At 35.3% G+C, this 18,777-nt stretch overlaps 2 protein-coding genes and 1 long non-coding RNA gene across 3 annotated transcripts; 2 read left to right on the top strand and 1 right to left on the bottom strand.

Annotated features, from left to right (window-relative positions):
- Positions 1-1,533: 1,533 nt before the first annotated feature.
- LOC133880620 (uncharacterized) lies at positions 1,534-3,192 on the top strand. Its single transcript, XR_009902341.1, has 2 exons — positions 1,534-2,067; positions 2,916-3,192. It is a non-coding gene; the product is annotated as an uncharacterized LOC133880620 (long non-coding RNA).
- A 2,986-nt stretch (positions 3,193-6,178) lies between these two features.
- Positions 6,179-7,228, bottom strand: LOC133879407 (glycine-rich protein DC7.1-like). Its single transcript, XM_062317972.1, has 2 exons — positions 7,025-7,228; positions 6,179-6,626 (listed from the first exon to the last, which is right to left on the bottom strand). Exons 1-2 carry the CDS (start codon positions 7,203-7,205, stop codon positions 6,379-6,381), a joined length of 429 nt encoding a protein of 142 aa, XP_062173956.1. The 5' UTR covers positions 7,206-7,228; the 3' UTR covers positions 6,179-6,378.
- Positions 7,229-12,189: 4,961 nt separating this feature from the next.
- Positions 12,190-16,742, top strand: LOC133880510 (ankyrin repeat-containing protein BDA1-like). The gene is made up of 2 exons (XM_062319458.1): positions 12,190-12,840; positions 15,748-16,742. Exons 1-2 carry the CDS (start codon positions 12,259-12,261, stop codon positions 16,585-16,587), a joined length of 1,422 nt encoding a protein of 473 aa, XP_062175442.1. The 5' UTR covers positions 12,190-12,258; the 3' UTR covers positions 16,588-16,742.
- The last annotated feature ends 2,035 nt before the right edge of the window (positions 16,743-18,777 follow it).

The following is an 18,777-nucleotide window of genomic DNA, read 5'->3' as shown; positions in this document are numbered from 1 at the left end:
ATTAATGGCTACAAGGACCTCATCTTTTGATGAAATCAGCATTTTGGAGAGTAAGCGATGTTGAAATGATATCACAAGGTTGGTATGTGCAGAGGAGGTCTAATATGCTATGTTTTCTTCTTCTTCTTTTTTTCCGGAACAACCTCCAAGTTAAAGTTTCACACATCAAGAAGTTAAAAAAAAAAAAAAAAAAAAAAAAAGAAAGTTATATTCATTCTTTAAATGCAAATAAAAACAATGTTATTTTCATTCTTCAAAAGCATCTATAATAGAAAGCATGATATATTCTTTTGATTTTTATTATAACAAATGCCATACCAGGTAAGATTCAAAGTTCTAAATAATGCCACAGATGGTGCAACAATCTGCAAGAAAAAATAATAATAATAATTAATGACAACTCTCCAATTTGCACTTCACCAGGAATTGAATTCAAAGAAATTAATTAATGTCATCAAGCCCTCAGTTTGTCTGCAATAAAATCTCAGAACCTATAGGCTCTTTGTTCACAATTTACACGCATGATAAATCCATCTTTATCATGATAGTGGATAGTGCCCCCCATCTCCCATGTAAGCCAATTCCAAGAATTTGAGAAATACATTATCTTTTCAAACTAAATAAACCAACAATATAGGAAAATCTACAGCAATATAGAGTATCCAACAAAAAAAAAAAAAAACAAACTTTCTTAGACTAAAATTATGAATTGATAATCCAGAGGCTAACCCAGCCCAACCCATCAACCCAGCATCTACCAACATTAAAGTGAGGAAGTGAAGTGCATGTGTCAAAACTCAAGAGAGAGGAAAAGGGGAGAAAGAGTTTACTTGAATTTTTTTTTTCCCTGCTTGCGTGTGATTTGCAGAGAACGACGAGCTCCTAGATTTGCTGGGTCCGAGAAAGAGAGAGAGCTGGGCGAGGGTCGGTCGGTCATTGGCCACCGGTCGATCGGTGGGCGCTGGTCTGTTGGATTCGAGACAGAGAGAGAGAGAGAGAGAGAGAGAGAGAGAGAGAGAGAGAGAGCGAGCTGGCCGAGGGACGCCGTGGGTCAGAGGGCGCCGGTCGGTGGGGGAGGGGACGGTGGCTAGAGAGGGGGAGATTTGAGTTCGCGAGGAAGAGAGAAAGAGAGAGACAGAGAGCTGGCAGAGAGACGGTGTGGGTCGGTGGGGAAGGGGACGGTGGAGAGGGGGAGATTTGGAAAATGAGAGGAAAAATTCAAATGCGAATCTGAAATGCTTTTCACCCGCCCGTTTTCAATGTTTATTTTTTATTTTCTTTTTAATTAAAAAAATTTAAAAAAAAAAAAAAAAAAAAAAAAAAAAAAAAAAGTGGGGTCAAGAGTCCAACTTGACGCACGTAGAGCACTACTCCTGCGTGAAGGAATCTTCTGCATGCGCATCATCCCCTGTGACTCACCCTTTGAGCTGTCCCGTCATGATTATTCCTGACTCATCCTTGCCAACTTGAGCTGTCCCCTTAAGTTCCGTGCACTCCTCTTTCTTGTTCTTTGTTACTCTTTCTTTCTTCTTCTTGTTTGTCCGGATAACACAGAGAGGGAGAGAGGGAGAGAGTAGGAGAGTCTGAGAGAGACACTGACTGAGACCCAAGCCTTCCTCTTTCCTCGTTCTTTTTCTTCTCTTCTCTTTCCTTCTTCTTGTTTTCTTCTTTCTCTGTTTCGTTCAAGAGACACAGAGACTATGAGAGAGGGAGAGAGTGAAATTGAAGGAGAGTGAGAGAAAGAGAGACCGAAACACTGAGAGGGAGAGAACCGGAGATGACCCGTGACCCGACGAACCCAGAGAAGCCATTACCCGAACCTCTTCTTTCCCTTTCCGTGCTTCTTCTTCTTTCCTCCTTGTCTAGCCGAAACAGAGAGAAGAGAGATCAGGAGAGCAGAGAGGGGGAGAGAGTACCGTCGGAGATGAGACCCAGACCCGATCCTCCACGGGTCGTCTCCGGTGAACCTAAACTAAGGACGATTTCCGGTGAGACAGTGGTGCTTATTGCTGGGTCGACGGAAGAGATGATTTCCGGTGGATTTTCAGTGTTGAACGAAAATCCTCTGTAAGTAATTCTTGTGATTTTTATTTGGTTTTGTCTTGTTTATTGATGATAAATGATTTGGTGTTTTTGATGTGTGATTATTGATGAAACTGGGTTAAACAACACTGTTGATTGTTGGTCTCAACAGTGTATATGTGTTTTGGTCGGTTTCTGTGTAACTGAATGAACTATTCTTTAGTTTGAATTTCAGTATTCTATGTACGTAAATTTATTTATTGCAGATTGATGAATTAAGAGATTGCACAAGAGGAGGAGGGACGAAGCTGGTGAATTTTTTCATAATATTGTGTTTACTGTGCATGTGAATTCACATGTTTTATATTTTAATTAAATTGATTAATAACAAAGCTGGTGAATGCAGCGGGGGTGAAGGTATTGCCAATGGGACCGTAGGTTCCCGTAAATATTATAATAATCAAATATTGTAACTGTAGGTTTACAGGTCAGCTGGGACCTTAGGTTCCTAGTCCTAGATAAAATAAGCTTTAAGTGAGAGTTGGCTAATATAGTGGGGGGTGAAGGTATTGCTAGCTGGGACCGTAGCCCGTAGGTTCCCACAACACGCTAATCCGGAGCATAGGTTCCATCACGAGAGGAGTGCAAAAGGTGATAATTAAACTTTGCATATAAAACTGTCATATTATTGCTATATGGTATGTTTATTTTCAAACTATGTCTATGATTCGCGATCGTATACCATATATTGTATATACATGTGATTATGAAACCATATTTGCATTGTGCTGCATTTATTAAATAAATCTACATTCATTATATTATTTGAAACAATGGACTCACTTAGATATTTTGTATTACTATTTTCCTTTTTATATTATATATTATTATAGAATATGAGGAGAAAGAGTACCCGGATTACCCAAATCCTTAGGTGGATCCTGTTGACAATATTTGACGCTAACTTGCCTCCATTTTGTGGACTGCTGTGTTCCAGTCCTTTATTACATTATCTTGAGAACGATATTTATATTTTTATTGGTGTGTATTAGCTATACTCTAGTTATTTTGGCTTGTAAATTATATGTGCCTTATGTGGCATAAATACTATCTTATGTATAATTATTCAGTTACACTTTATATATCTATGTTGAAGTATTTCAGTTAGAAGCTCTGATGTGTTATTCCAAGTTTATTGGATAAATATACATTCTGCTACCAATTTAGAATTCTGATGATGTCGTAACGTCACGTGGAAATCGTAAAATTTTTTACTTACGCTTTTTGTAAAAGCAGGGCGTTACATAACACATCGCATTATCCTTTTCTAAAGCTAGCTAAGTATCTTAAACTATTATTAGGTTATCATTTAGGTTTAGGTTCATATTCTATTAATCTTATTATTATTAAGACACGTTTACTATTTTATTTGTTTCCTTACTATTATTAAGCTACATTATCATTCTTAATTGATAAATGATTTGTCATTTATTTACTAAGTTAACAATGTATCTCGGATTCATATATATATATATATATATATATATATATATATATATATATATATATATATATATATATATCTCAACCTCAAAACTTAGTATTGTACTTAGAATCAATTTATTATTAGCTCATAACTTCTTATTAGTTCTATTATGTCTATTTCAATGTCCAAAACGTTATCAATATTTGTTTGACTCACTCGGTATCAATTTTTGTATTTCTTTTACTTGTTTATAGTATTACTCGTTATCTTGATTTTAATTCAACCCTTGTACATATACGGATTCACCTATTCCATTAACACAAAAGGGATCTAAACACATTAACTTCAACATTAAAACATCAATTCTTCTCTAACAAACCAACCTAAGCAAGCAAATCACCCTTTCCAAAAATACCTTTATACACGGTTAGCATCAACTCTTAGGAACAACATCATTGCCCATGTCAACATCCAACACTCTAACAACCTAAATTCCTTCAAGTTAAAATAAACCCACAATTTTCATCATGAAACTAACACCCAAAAATCACCTAAACTGATAATCCATAACAAATTAACACAACTAATTCACTTAGCTTTCAATTCCCCAAATCAGCCCTCAAGATACTCTAAAACACCCTACCAAATTCTGTTCCTCAAAGCTACAACTCCCCAAGAGAACAACCAAGCAATAATACTTTCCAAAATCACCAATTTAAGCACAAAAACCCCCCACAAATCCATCCCATAAAACTGCAACGAAAATCCCCAATGCCTAGTTCCAATCTTGGTTAACATCAACCCTAAACTTACAAATCCAAACAATAAACCATTCGGTTACCTTAACAAAACTACTTAATATCAGACGGCCGGATCTCTCTCAACGCCGAATCAGCTCCCCTCCATCAGTCAGCATCACTTCTCTTGCAGGTAGGGTCTCTCTCACTCAGTCACCCTCTCAATCTCGGTCTCTCACTCCCAGGTGTGCGTGGTGAAGAAGGAGAAAGAAGATGAAAATAGAAAAGAAAGGGAAGAGAGAGGGGGATCAGATGAGAGAATGAGGGTCGGGGTGGGGGGAGGCGTGAGATGATGAAAAGAGAGAAGTGGAAATACCAAAATGCCCCTCGCCTAATGTTTTATTTTATTTATTTGCTTTACTATTTATTAAAACAAAGAGATAAGTTATCTAAGAGTGATTCATAGCCACACATGTGACAATGGTGAGATATCCTTTATTTTTAAAGCCCCAACTCCCTATAAATTACGGTAGCTCCCCACAACATATTAATTCTATCATTTGTTAATTTGATATTCAACCCACAATATTTAATTCAATTAAACTCACGCTTATAATTAATTATTTATTACACTAAAGTTAGTTATTAATATTTATTTACATCATAGAAATAGAGCTTAGAATTTATCATTAGTCTTATCTATTTAATAAATATAATTTATTAATTATAAATTTTTATTTATTTTTCTTGGTCTTTATGTAGTATATGCAGCTTCTTTCTAATACCCTATGTGGGCATCCTTCCTAATCAGGCCGCTTTTTAAAATTTCTTGTGTACATCTTATAAGAAGGCCATCTATTCAAACAAGTGCACTATTAAAGACATAAATTTTGCTAAAAACATTTATTATTTTCAAGTTAAAAAAAATTATTGTAAGGTGACATATAAATTGGTAAAAATAATTTATCAATTTATCAAATTGGTAAAAGTTATTGTAAGGAAAAGCACCATCTAACATATTTTTATCAAATACATTTTAAAGTTGTGATGGTCTTGAAACTTATCAGATCTCTGCAGTTAAGTGTACTTATGCAAGAGTATTATCAAGATTGTGACTAGCCAGATTCCGGCCACCATCGCTGGAATCTCATAACGGTAATTTTTTGTCGCCTATGATTTTTTCGTACGAGCCAAATACAGAAAAATATTTTTAAAAAAAAAAAAATTTAAAAAAATGATTTCGTTGAAAATATTTTTCAATGGACACATTTTACATCGAAATAAACGGAGCATTAAATTTCTCATTCTTGCACGCACGTTTATAGAAATCCACCACCACCGGCTATTGGAGTTTGTTGGTAGCCGAAATCTGCCGTCGAAGATCCCCGAATTTTGAGATCTAGTCGTTGGAATCCGGTGGCACTGGTTGGATTCCAGTTAGTGTCGCCGAAATCTAGCATAGTGGCTGAATTTCGGTAACTGTGCCATATTCCGATGACACAAACTAGAATTCGACGGTCGCACTCACCTAATTTCAGCCACAATTGTCGGAATCTAGTCAGTGATGCCGAAATCTCATCGCTAGTCATTTTCGCCGTCAGTGATTTATTTTGTACAAGGGAAACTTCAAAATTTTTAAAGAAAGCATATATTTTTTGAAATTATTTTTCGTCAAAAAATATTTTACGTCTTAGCAACATGAACATGAAGAAATGTTTCTTGAGTACTTTTAGCTGGGAATAGACGCCTGAACTTTGAAACTAGTTCATGTTTTTTAAATATCTTCAAATTGAAGAAGAAAAAAACACATTTTTTAGGACGTGTGCATATTAACAGGGGCTAGTTTTGTTTTTTGTGAAAAAAAGTGATCAATAAGAGGAAATGATTTGTAATTTAGGTCAACTATAGAGACCAATTATGCAATTTCTCCTTCTTCTTTTTTCTACATGTGGCAAACGGCCCACTAACTTAAGCAAACAGAAAGATTAATTTTACACTATCATAAAGTCAAAGGACTAATTTGATAAAGATCAAAAGCACTAGGACCAATTTTATAATTAACCCTTATTTAAATACTACATTAATTACAACGAAATTAAACACCGTATATATAATTTAGATAATTACGTTGCTTTAGTTTTGAGGCTTGGCTTCGGTTTCTGCATCATGATCAGTAGGGAGACAACCGCCGGGACCTTTGTTCCACTCAGAGCCAACGCTACGATTGCCGGGGCAGCGATGTCTGCCGCCGGACAAACCTGTAAGAATTCTAGGATCTCGAGATCGCCCACCTTGGTATCCCCCATATCCGCCACCACGTTTTCCTCCAAATTCACCGTATTTGGCATCATCTACCACATTGGCCTCTTTGGTGGCCTCCACTGCACGTGCGAAGAAACATGGTAGTATGATGTGATTGTCTTATTGCGACAATATTGACATTAATTAAGACAAGTAATTAGTGATCAAAGTGTATCAAACTTATATATATATATATATATATATATATATATATATATATATATATATATATGCTGCCAAAGAAAAACAAATATCAAATTAATGCTGCTCGATCTACAGATCATGCTTACACCAATTTACAATATATAATATTATAAAATTCTGTGCTTCAATATATTACATATATGTTTCAGAAGTCCTACAAAATTCGTTGTGCATGAGTAAGCAAACGCAGATATTTTGAGCTCGTGATGACAACGTACGTACACCTGATTCATTGTAACACAGCAAAATTACGTTATGAGTGATCCCAACATACCTTTTCTCTGGTCAGAGGAAGTCTTAGCCAGGTCTCTCGGTGACACCTCCGAAGAGACGAGAAGAACAATAGCCAACAAAAGACCTAGCAAAAGAAACGCCTTGGAACCCATTTTTCTTAGTAACACAGAACTGTCGATCAAAGAAATTATTAAAGAGTACGTGATGATAAGATCAGTCATTCCTTTCTTTATTTGTAGGCCAAAATTCAAGAGAGCGCGTGGAAAAAAGTTAATTTGGAAGGCCCTACAATATTGTCGGTGGTTGTTGAGTTGTGTCCTTCATATCATGCAATTGTACGTATTTTATCACTTTTTTTAGGTATTCGAATACGCAATTATTGTCTGCTTTTCGTATATGAGTAATTGTGCATTTTGAATTAACACCGTTAACTGCCAAGTCTCCTCTTACATACGGAAAGCACATGGTTTAATTTCTTTAACATCCTTTATCAACACCGTTAACTCCTTCATCCACTAACAACTCAAAAGTTTTCTCATCCAATGTCTCACGAAAAACATGAACAAGCCCAAAAGTCACGACCGACAACAACAAACCTTTCTGGTTTAGCTTTTCTTGGCAGAGAAAATTCTGAAACATATATGTAATATATTGAAGCATATATGTAATTTTCAAATTTCATAATGAACTTTGATTACCATACTTATTTATCTAAATCCTCCTATAAAATAGGAGAATATTATATTGTGAAAATATCAAGCAATAAAAGTAATAATGTAGTCCTTTTGACTTTACTTTATGGACGTAAGTCATAGACTAAACCATTTAAAATTCATTTGTCTATTTTATTATTCCGCAATCTAAACCAATGGTCCTGTGATTTTTTTTTTTTCATTTTCTAGTACTTCATTATTCTTGATAGTTAATATTTTGCTGATCTCCTCACCGTAGATCTGGCATAGTATCTATCAAGAAAAAAAAAAAGAGAGAGAGAGAGAGAGAGGGATCTCTGAAATTCTGCAGTTTTTCATGATGGGTGTAATGACTCAGGAAATTCTTTTGAGTTTTGTTTACAGTGTACTCAAATGATGATGCCAAAAAAAAAGTTATGCCGTCGTGTAGTTCTACTTTTTGATGTATTCCTCGATCTTCTACAGATCTGACTCAAAGATAGTTAAAGTGCAAGCTTCGCAGCAAGTATGCTAGTTAGATCATGAATCACGCGAAGACTAATAATCATCCAATCCAGTGGACAACATTCATCCAACAACAACAACGGCAATGGCAAAATATCCAACCCATAAACTACCGTAAGATCACCGTGAGTCACGTTTGCATGCACTAATCCCCAAAAATAATTGCTCCAAAGCTTCACTATTCCAGTCCTTCTTTTTGGGTCATCGCTCACGTTTTCTCTGCATGTCTATATCTTTTCCATTAAGGCGTCCGAGTCATGGACATAACAAAAGAAATTGCCCTCGTCAATCATACACTTTGATTCCAAAAGAAATTTCCAAAGCGATACAAGAAATGCACGTGAAAGCAGGAAAATTTGCAGTTGGATAGGATTGGAAAAGACAGGAGAATTAAATTATGTTGCTACGGATTCATTCAACATCAACCCAAAGTAATGACTCCCTGTCCACAAGGTTGCCCCACCTCTCATCTTTCTCATTTAAGTGTTCCCACTCCACAGTCAAGTACATCTTTTCCATTAAGGCGTCCGAGTCATGGACATAACAAAAGAAATTGCCCTCGTCAATCATACACTTTGGATTCCAAAAAAAAATTCCAAGGCGATTCAGGAAATGCATGTGAAAGTAGGAAAATTTGCAGTTTGATAGGATTGGAAAAGAGAAGAGAAATGAATTATGTTGCTACGAATTCATTCAACGTCAACCCAAAATGACTCTCAGTCCACAAGTTTGCCCCCCCTCTCATCTTTCTTATTAAAGTACTGTCCCCACTCTCCAGTCATGTATACCACAATCTACCCTTTTGCCATTGCCCTCCTCAATCATAAAGTACTACTAACTACAGCTTCCCTCTCTTCAAGAGCATTTAAAGGCACTTTAAAAAAAAAAAAAATAAATAAATAAATAAAAAAATTTGATTCTCACATACCCCGTTGTCTTTGTAGGCCATTAATGTGAATTTGTCATGATTTTTAATATTTCTAATTTTCTATTATGCATAAAGAAAGGGATATTATTGAGCTGATAATATACAAAATGATCTTTAGCTATTATGACTAGTAAAATTTAGTGAGTTACTAGAAATAATCCTGCCAATTTTCCCATTTAAAAACAAAATGTACTAAAAAGATAGTTTTTTCTTTTTCGGTAACTTTTTGTTACGTCTAAGAAGAGAATAATTGAAGGGAAAAAAACAATAAATATCCTTTGATTGTTTGATTGTCGGGGCAATGATCCATTCATCCACCAGCATGGGCTGATTGATAATCAAAGAATCCCCTTCGAGTATGAGTGCTTGATCAGGGGTAACGTGATTCTTCGTATTTGCTCATATATGCTTGAGATCCTGCAGAATCAGCCAACCTCACTACAAAGAGGGCACCAAAAGCTTCGCCCTTTATCATTAATTATTAAAATATAATTACCATTGCCTTCATCAATGATGCTATAAATTATTTTGAAATTCTTATCAAATTATTGAACTGACTTGAGGGAGCATCTGCAGCCTTCTTATTAAATTGTGATTGATCAAATGATGATTTTAAAATTCACCTCATTTTTTGATGAAAACTGATGGACATTTAATGTATTAATAGAATTACTCGGCATTTAAAATCACTATTGAACATGTGATTCATCAAATGATGATTTTGATTAAATTGTAATTTTAAAAGCCACTTTATTTTTTGATGAACACTTAATATACTATTAGAATTACTTTTCTTTTACAGATACCATGCAGCATAATATACATTTTCTTTATATTTAAAGAAGAAAAAGCAAATATAATGTAGCTATTGTAAATTATCTTAAGGAAAGATTGCATCGGCCGAAAAGATATTTAAGCTAAAGACTTTGATTTCTAAGTTTCTAACTTTTTCAAGAGCTCTTTTTGTTTTTGTCTCTTGTTGACAAAAACGAAGGACAGACTACATCGACTAGAAGACATTTAAGCTAAAAACTCTAAGGCTCATTTGGATGTGCGATTTTTTTGTATTATTTTTAAAATTGTGAATACCGAAAAAAAAAAATGATTTGAAATTATGTATGAATGGTTTAGAGGAAAAAAAAAATGGGAATATATGTTTGGCAAGGTGAATTAAATTGAATCTAATTGGGAAAAGTAAAACGAAATCTGAAAAAAAAAAAGAAAAGAAAAGAAAAGTAGGAAGGGGTTTTCGAATAGCCCCTAGATGAGGCAGAGCAACCGCCAAGTGTTTGGAGGTGTTCGGCCACCCCTGTCAGACTCAGGGGTGGTTGAGCTACCCCAAACACTTGGGGGGTGATCTAACCACCCTTAGGTCTGGATAGGACGGCCCTATCATATATGATAGGTCTGTCCCCGAAAGCCTAATTTGTTGAGATAGGTGGGCTCTCCAACGCCCTCTTTCGAACTGTCTAAATTTAATATGAAATTCAAACAACTTGTATTGAATCTTGGTTCCTTGATGAAACCTTGAGAATAGCACGTTATTTGTCACATTTGTTTCAATTCTTATTGCCAATCAAATGCAAGATTGTCAAGCACTCAAGTTACAACATTTGATAGCCTTCCAAAATGTTTATGCTTTAATCTTTGAAGACCATCAAATGTTGACTACCACCGATGACCATTAAACTTGATATGAACGTACATCCACCAAATTGATGTCGTGGAGGAGAAATGACATTTTATGTGCAATATTAAATCCACAATAATCATATCAATTTACTCATTTAATTTCATTATTGTTATTAGTCTTCAGCCACTCATTTATTCAGTAAAGTCAATGTGCAACTTCGCAGCAAGTAAATTTGCCATGAGTCACGTTTGCATGCACTAATAATCCCCAAAAATAATTGCTCCAAACATTCACCATTCCAGTCCTTCTTTCTGGGTCGTCGCTCACACTTTCTCTGCATGTCTATATCTTTTCCATTAAGGCGTCCGAGTCATGGACATAACAAAAGAAATTGTCTTCGTCAATCATACACTTTGGATTCCAAAAGAAATTTCCAAGGCGATACAGGAAATGCATGTGAAAGCAAGAAAATTTGCAGTTGGATAGGATTGGAAAAGACAAGATAATTGAATTACGTTGGTAAGGATTCATTCAACGTCAACCCAAAGTAATGACTCCAAGTCCACAAGTTTGCCCCACCTCTCATCTTTCTCGTTCTTCAAATTGTCGAAAAAAAATACATTTTTTAGGACGCGCACATATTAACATGGACTAGTTTTGTACATTTTTAGTGGAAAAAAAGTGAATTGTTAAATAAGTATGACCTCATGTATTTTATCAATTTTATTTTTTTGTCTCCTATAGTGCATTTGGTATTATAGATCTTACTTTGGTTATAGTTAAAGGCGGAGATAGTACATTGGTCCAATTTTCGTTTAAAAATTGACAGAAGTCCACGTGATATGCCTTAAAAAACAAATCTTGGTTACAATGTTTCTTTTTTGGCAGAGAGTGACAAAAATATTTTTATAATAAATTTCGTTTTCTTTTTAAGAAAAAGTCAAAAATTCAGAAAAAAAAAATTCAGAAAAAAATACATTTTTTTTTAAAAACAATTTACCAGAAATATTTTTGTATGAAAACATAACAGGATGATCATCAACCCAAATTATCGAATTGGAAACTCGAGAATAAAATTGAAATTGCAAGAAAACTTAATCTTTCAAAAAAGAAAAGAAAAAGGGAACGTAGGTAACCCAAGCCTTACAGTATGCATGTGTATCATGTATTACAGGAAATATAACCCTTGAACTATGGCCTTTATAATTATAATAAAATGTCAAGATTGGATGAGATTAAATTATTATTATTTTTTTATTTTTTTTTTTTTGCAGAAATATTTTGTTAGCGTACCTATATGTACGTATACCATCCGTATATGGTATACATACATTGTTCCCTTGACTTTAAAGTCAAGGTCTTGTAGCAGTTTTCGCTACAATATATATATATATATATATAGAGAGAGAGAGAGAGAGAGAGAGAGAGAGAGAGAGAGAGATCTTTTCTCTTCCTAGCTCATTCGTGTTATTCATTTTTTGTTTCTTCTTTTGAAGCTTGTTGATTCCATTAAAGAGATGGATCCCAGGTTGGTGAAGGCAGCGCTGAATGGAAACACCATTGAACTGCAGAAATTACTTCAAGAGGACTCCCTCTTACTGGAGAGAGATTCAGTAGCCTTGTACCCTGAAACTGCCCTTCACATTGCAACCATGGGTGGGCAGACAGAGTTTGTGAGGGAGCTACTGAAGCTTAAACCAGATTTTGCCACCAGACTGAACAAGGACGGGTTTAGCGCAATACACATAGCCTCCGCCAATGGTTTTGTGGAAACAGTGAGAGAGTTACTGAAGTTTAGCCGTGAGCTTGCCCATCTCAAGAGCAGCGATGGGAAGACTTCTCTTCATTGTGCAGCTGTAACTGGGAGGGTTCGAGTCATTGAGGAAGTGATTGGCTTTTCTCCCGACTGTATCGGAGACGTGACTCAAAGAGGCGAGACTGCGCTTCACCTAGCCGTGAAGTATAACCAATTTGAGGCCTTCAAAGCCATGGTTGATCTATCGAAGCAGCTTAACATAAAGGACATTCACATTCTGAATGCTGGGGATGAAGATGGCAACACTGTATTACACCTTGCAATTGCAAGGAAGCAGAGTCAGGTAAATAATTCCTTCTTTATTTGGGTGCTTCAATTCATGCTTGGGATCTTTTTAGGCGTAAAGGCCGGCTTCTCTAATAGCAACTGATGCCTAACAGAATTATTAGGATTGTTCTAAGCAGCGTATAATAGTAAACAAAAAATTAAAGATTTGGGGCTATAAATTATCATGAAGGGAATAGAGATCCAAGATTTTTAAAAATAATCATGCAAATCATTTATCATGTTTCATAATTTCCTTCCTGCATGCTTTTCTACTCTTCTCAAACCTTCCTGCTTTATCCATAATGCACGGTATAGAAGGTTGGTCTTAGTAATTTATTAATAGAAATTAAATTTTGACCTTCATTTTTATATCACACCAGCGTCCTTAAAATTTTTCGTTTCTTTGGAAAGTGAATAGTGCTTCTTAATGCATTGAAAAGTACTATTCATCTCTCATTCAATTATTTATTCACAAAATATATTATCCCTCTCCTACTTTATTTCCCTTTCTTACTTTTAATTAAAGTAAGAGTGAAAATATTATTTCTCTCTTACTTTATCTTCTTTTTTCTACTTTTAACTAAGGTAAAAGTCAAAAAGAAATAATAATATTTTAATGATATCAGAAAAATTGAAGGGAAGCTGCGTAGAGTTTTTTTTTTAAAGAAAAAAAAAAGTAATTTTATTTCCTACAAATAAAAAAATGGTTAACAAGTTGTTGTGAATGTTAGAAATTTTTTGGCTTTCAAATAAATTATTGGCTCAGTAATAGTACTTGAATCATTAAAATATTTTAATGATAACGAAGGGATAGTAGACTAATTTATAATATAATGAATTCAGGTGGTTTTGAAACTACAAAAGCATAGAAACTCGATCGAGAAGGAAACTTAGGTGGTTTTGAAACTACAAGGATCAAACTGTATATCTATTATATTAGACTAATTTGCTTACGTAACATGGGATAAGAATTTGTCAACAAGATTCCTAAAATAGATAAATCTATCCTAAACTCAAAAATGATAGATTTGGCTGTGAACCCCCTTGATTTTTACATTTTTTTTTTTTAATTTTTTTTTATTAATGCTCCGTTTGATTCGACGTAAAATGATTTTCGTCATAAAATATTTTCGTCGAAATTATTTTAAGAAAAAATTATTTTCTCAAAAATATTTTCCGGCGTTTGGCTCGCTCGAAAAAATTACGAAAAATAAAAATCAGAGTCCAGCAAATGCAGCCTAAATCCGACAACGGCAACCTGATTTCGGTCGCCGTTGCCGGATTCCAGCGAGCAGATTTGGCCGGATCTAGCAAAAATGATCAAATTCCGATATAACTCTTCCAGATCCGGTCGGATCCTTGCCCTTTTTGCTAGATCCGGCCGGATCCCGGCCGCTTTGGCCAGATCCTGCCAAATTCGGCCGGATTCTGGCCATTTTGGCCAAATCCAGCCGGCTGCTAATGATGGTTGGAATCCGGCCAGTTTCTACCGGAATTTGGTCCGCCGGCATCCAGCGACGGTGGCCGAATTCCGGCCTCAGAAGGATTCCGATGGTCAGATGTTACAGAATTCCAGCGCCGGCTAGATTTCGACGACCGACAATTGTTGAATTCCGGCAATCGGATATCAAACGTGCGTGTAAAGACGAAGAGTTTAATTTCGAAAAACGATTTACGGTTTTAAAAACCGTCAATCGTTTTTCAAAAATTAAATAAGTTTTTACGGTCAAACTAAAAATGATTTTCGTTGACCATTATTTTTACTCCTACCAAACACCGTAAAATGCCAAACCGAAAGAAATGGAGCACGGTTAAAGCCGCCCTTGAAGCGACTCGCACTTCTTTTACTTTTGGTCTTTGGTTCCCCTGTTACCCGGTCAGCCTTCTCTGTTATGAATTTCTTTCAAAGGAAACATCTTAGCGTGTGATACTCAGACCGAGAGCAAGGATTTTCCGCACGTGTGGCTCGATAGAAACAACAAAATAAGCTCGAATAAAACGAGACCACGCGTAATGAAATTGAAAATGCCACCCCTCAAGAGATTCGATCATCTCCAAAGTACGTACATACAAGATTATTATTTGTCCATAAAATATTTAAATCTGATTTTAAATCTCAAAATCAAAATCTCTTTATCGGGAGTTTAAAATATGGAGCGCTACATAAAGAAACTTCTCACTGAAATAAGCCACCGGTCTACTACCTTGAATAAGCACGTACACCTCCAATTCCAGTCTTTGAAGCATCATAATGCAAATCAAAGGAGCGGTAGTCAACTTTTCATTTAATCAATTCCAATGTTGCAGTCGCCTCATCATTCGGTGAAAATTTTCCAGGTGTCATGCAAGATATGATCGACGCGCGCCATGATAGTGCTGAAGTTACGGATGAAACACCGATAGAGCGACACCAACCCAAGAAAACTCTGCACTTCATGAACTGTAGTAGTTAACGGTCATTGCTTATCCATTGCAACCTTGGATTCATCCACCCAAAAGTCTATCCTTTAACACCATATAGCCTAAAAATAGGACCGAATCTGTCGTAAACGAACACTTGGTTATCACAACAAAGATACAATCATTACCTTGCTTTGTCCTTCTTCTTTGAGTTTAATTGTGCCAATAGAAGATTGTTTAGCTCCTAGGATATCTCCGAAAATGTTTTCCTAGTCAAATGGTTTGCCTTTCAATTTGTTTCGGTTGGATCTAGTGAGGTTGCTTTCTGTGCTCTCTAGTTTTTTATTTTGTGTGTGTGTGTGTGTTTTCCCCTAATATATTAAGGGTTGGATTGTTGGTTGTCTGCTGCTTTGTTAGTGTCTATCAATTAATTATTCTTCAACAAAAAAAAAAAAAAAAAAATTAATTCACGCCTCATTATATTATTTAATGCTTTCACTATCTACAATACGTGCTGTTACAGACTGTGAAATTGCTACTTGGTGGTGATGGAAGCCAACAAGAAGCAGTCAGTGCGAATGTAACCAACAAGAGTGGCTTCACTGCTTTGAATGTGTCCGATGTCATACAGCAAATGGTGGGTGAACCCACGGATTTCATAATCAGGGATTTGCTTCTGCGTGCAGGAGCCTTAAGAGGGTCAGAAGTTGAAGACGAGGAGACTACTCAAGTTCATCACAGGCAGATCTCGGTGACGACACTACCTCCCCAAACTCTCTGGCAGTTCTTATTACATGATATTTCACTTCTGAACCCTTGTAGGTTTTGGGAAATGTTAGCAAAGGAAGTGAAAAAGTCAACCTCACAAACTCAAAATGCTTTGCTGGTTGTGGCTGTACTTATCGCAACTATAACCTACCAAGCCATACTAAATCCTCCCAATGGTATTTATAACGGCAAAGATTACACTGCTGCTAATATATCAGCCGATTTACAAGAATTTATTCCATTCATGGTTCCCAACTCTATTGGATTTTTTGCATCGCTTGCGGTGATTATTTTGGTTATGGATGAGTTTCCACTCAAAGCATTGCTGGGGATCGCTGTGCGTTGCATGGCGGCAAGTTATGTTTGCGGGCTTTTGGTGATTGGACCTTCTGGTTTAAATGCTTCACGCTGGGCTATGACAATAATAGGAATGATGGTCTCCGTGGACTTACTTCGCTTCGGCTACTGGTTAGTCAAGAGATGGTCCACAGAAATTAGAAACAGAAGAATCCAACAGCAGAGAACCTTTCGTGTGGTTTCACTTGCCAATGGTGCTGTTGCATCTACTGGTCAGGAAAGCCGTGAGCATGCATGAATTATGTTTGATAGTTGGAAGTATATGTGAACTTGAAGAAAATGGCCGGTCGTTGCTTTTAGTATGTTGTGCTTGAATGTGATGTAGAAATTTCATATTCTTAATATATAGAATAAACTTTATACTGCGGCATGTAATTATGATGCTTCCTATATATCTCCACCTTTATACTTTATAGTCAAATGATATTTCTCTTTCTTATAAGAATTTGGTCATAGGTGTAACTGAATGTGAAAATTCTGATTTAGATCCCAAGTTTAACTCAATGTGAAAATTATATGTAAATTAAATGTCCAAACCTTCCGCTGGTCAACTCACCATCTCAAGAGTCGGCTTTCCTTTTTTGATTCAGTCCCCTCTTGTTGGCCTTAGAGAGTTAGAGGTACGTAGTTTGGTGGTGGCCTGAAGGCTTGGTGCATGTGGAAGTCGAACCCATTGTTCTGGGCAACTTTAATATATCTTGTATTGTAGTGTATTCAAACCCTCCTAATCCTTCGGCTCCTCTCCTGTACTCATGCTCGACGTTTGTAGAGGTACGTGAATGTTTCTTTGGTATATGTGACGGAGAAATGCTTAGTTGTATGCTCTTATTTCACTCCTATCCCACCATTGTCTATGTGGATCAATAATGTTGTTAAAAAAAATTAAGGTCTCACTACAATCTTTCTACTATCTCTCACATTATTGGTCCACGTAGACATGGATGGGATAGGAGTGGGATGAGAGTGTATAACAAAGCATTTCTCTATGTGACAGGATATTTATGAAGGATAGGCGGCTGCTTGAGAAATATCAACGAAGGATATAGGTGGATTAGAAAACAAAGTTGGTTGCTCCTCTCAATTCTTGCAACATGAATATCGATCCTAATGCATTAATTCGATCGATCGTAATACGATTTAATGATCACTTGAAGTCTATGGATTTTGTATTATTTATCATTGTGCATTAGTCCGATCAATCTCTAGCATCCTCCCATTATAGGAAATGTATTGAGCCTCACATCTATGTCCCAAAGAAACCATGATCTTATTTGTTCTATACGATATGTTTTTTTCTACCTAGATTTTATTTTGTATCATAAATAGAATTCCATGTCAAATCAATCAAAACCTGCCAAGAGGTCATAGTCTCATAAGAAAACATAAAAATGTGGAACATAGGAAAGATATCAAAGAATTAAAAAAAACAAATTAGAAAGGGGTGACAAAAAAAGGAAAAACCTCCTCAAAAAATTAATTATTTTCATATTATTAGTAAATTTTTCTATTTTTTTTATATTTTCTAATATTATGAATTAATGTTTTCTATTTCTAATTTTCTTAATTAATCCTTGTGCATTTGTCCAATCAATAATGATAAGATCAATTTGATCGATCCTTACACATTAGTTTGATCAATTGTAATGCAATCGAATGATCAATTAAACTTCACACAATTGAAGGTTCAATCGAAAATCCGATCGATCCTAGTGTATTATTCGATCAATTGTGATATGATTAAATGATCGACCGAACATGACACAATTAAAGATTTGATCGAACATCAGATCGATCCTAGTGCATAAGTCCAATCATTTGTGATATGATCAATTGATTGATCAAACTGTATGGATTTATTATAATCCATCAACAAAGGTGCTCAACATTCAAAATACTCAAGCCATTGATTAGGCTTCTCAAAGTACACTTTTATAGACATGTTAATTAATTGATACGATTGAAGGTTCGATCAAATGTCTTATCGACCATAGTATATTAGTATGATCCATTGAACTCTAAGGAATTTGTATTATCCTAGTGTATTAGTCTAATCGACTGTAATACGATAAAATGATTGATAGAACTTTACACAATTCAATATTTAATAGAACATCTCATCAATTATAATGCATTAGCTTAATTGATCGTGATAAGATCAATGGATCGATCAAACTTGATATGATTGAAGGTTCGATTGAACATCTATTTGATCCTAATACATTTTCCAATCAATTGAACTAGTTCACAAGAATAATGCAAGATCTATAGAGTTCGATTGAAAATAAAAAGGAAGTATATATATTTTATATTTTTTCCTATCACTGTATATATATTAATCAAATATGATTTTTTTTTTTATAGGTTATTTGTCTAAAATTAATAGGTTTAAACAATTTTTTTCAAATTGTATAAATTATATATATATATA

This window comes from Alnus glutinosa, chromosome 10, assembly GCF_958979055.1.
Source record: "Alnus glutinosa chromosome 10, dhAlnGlut1.1, whole genome shotgun sequence".
NCBI classification, from domain to species: Eukaryota; Viridiplantae; Streptophyta; class Magnoliopsida; order Fagales; family Betulaceae; genus Alnus; species Alnus glutinosa.
This window is presented reverse-complemented; position numbering and strand designations above follow the sequence as displayed.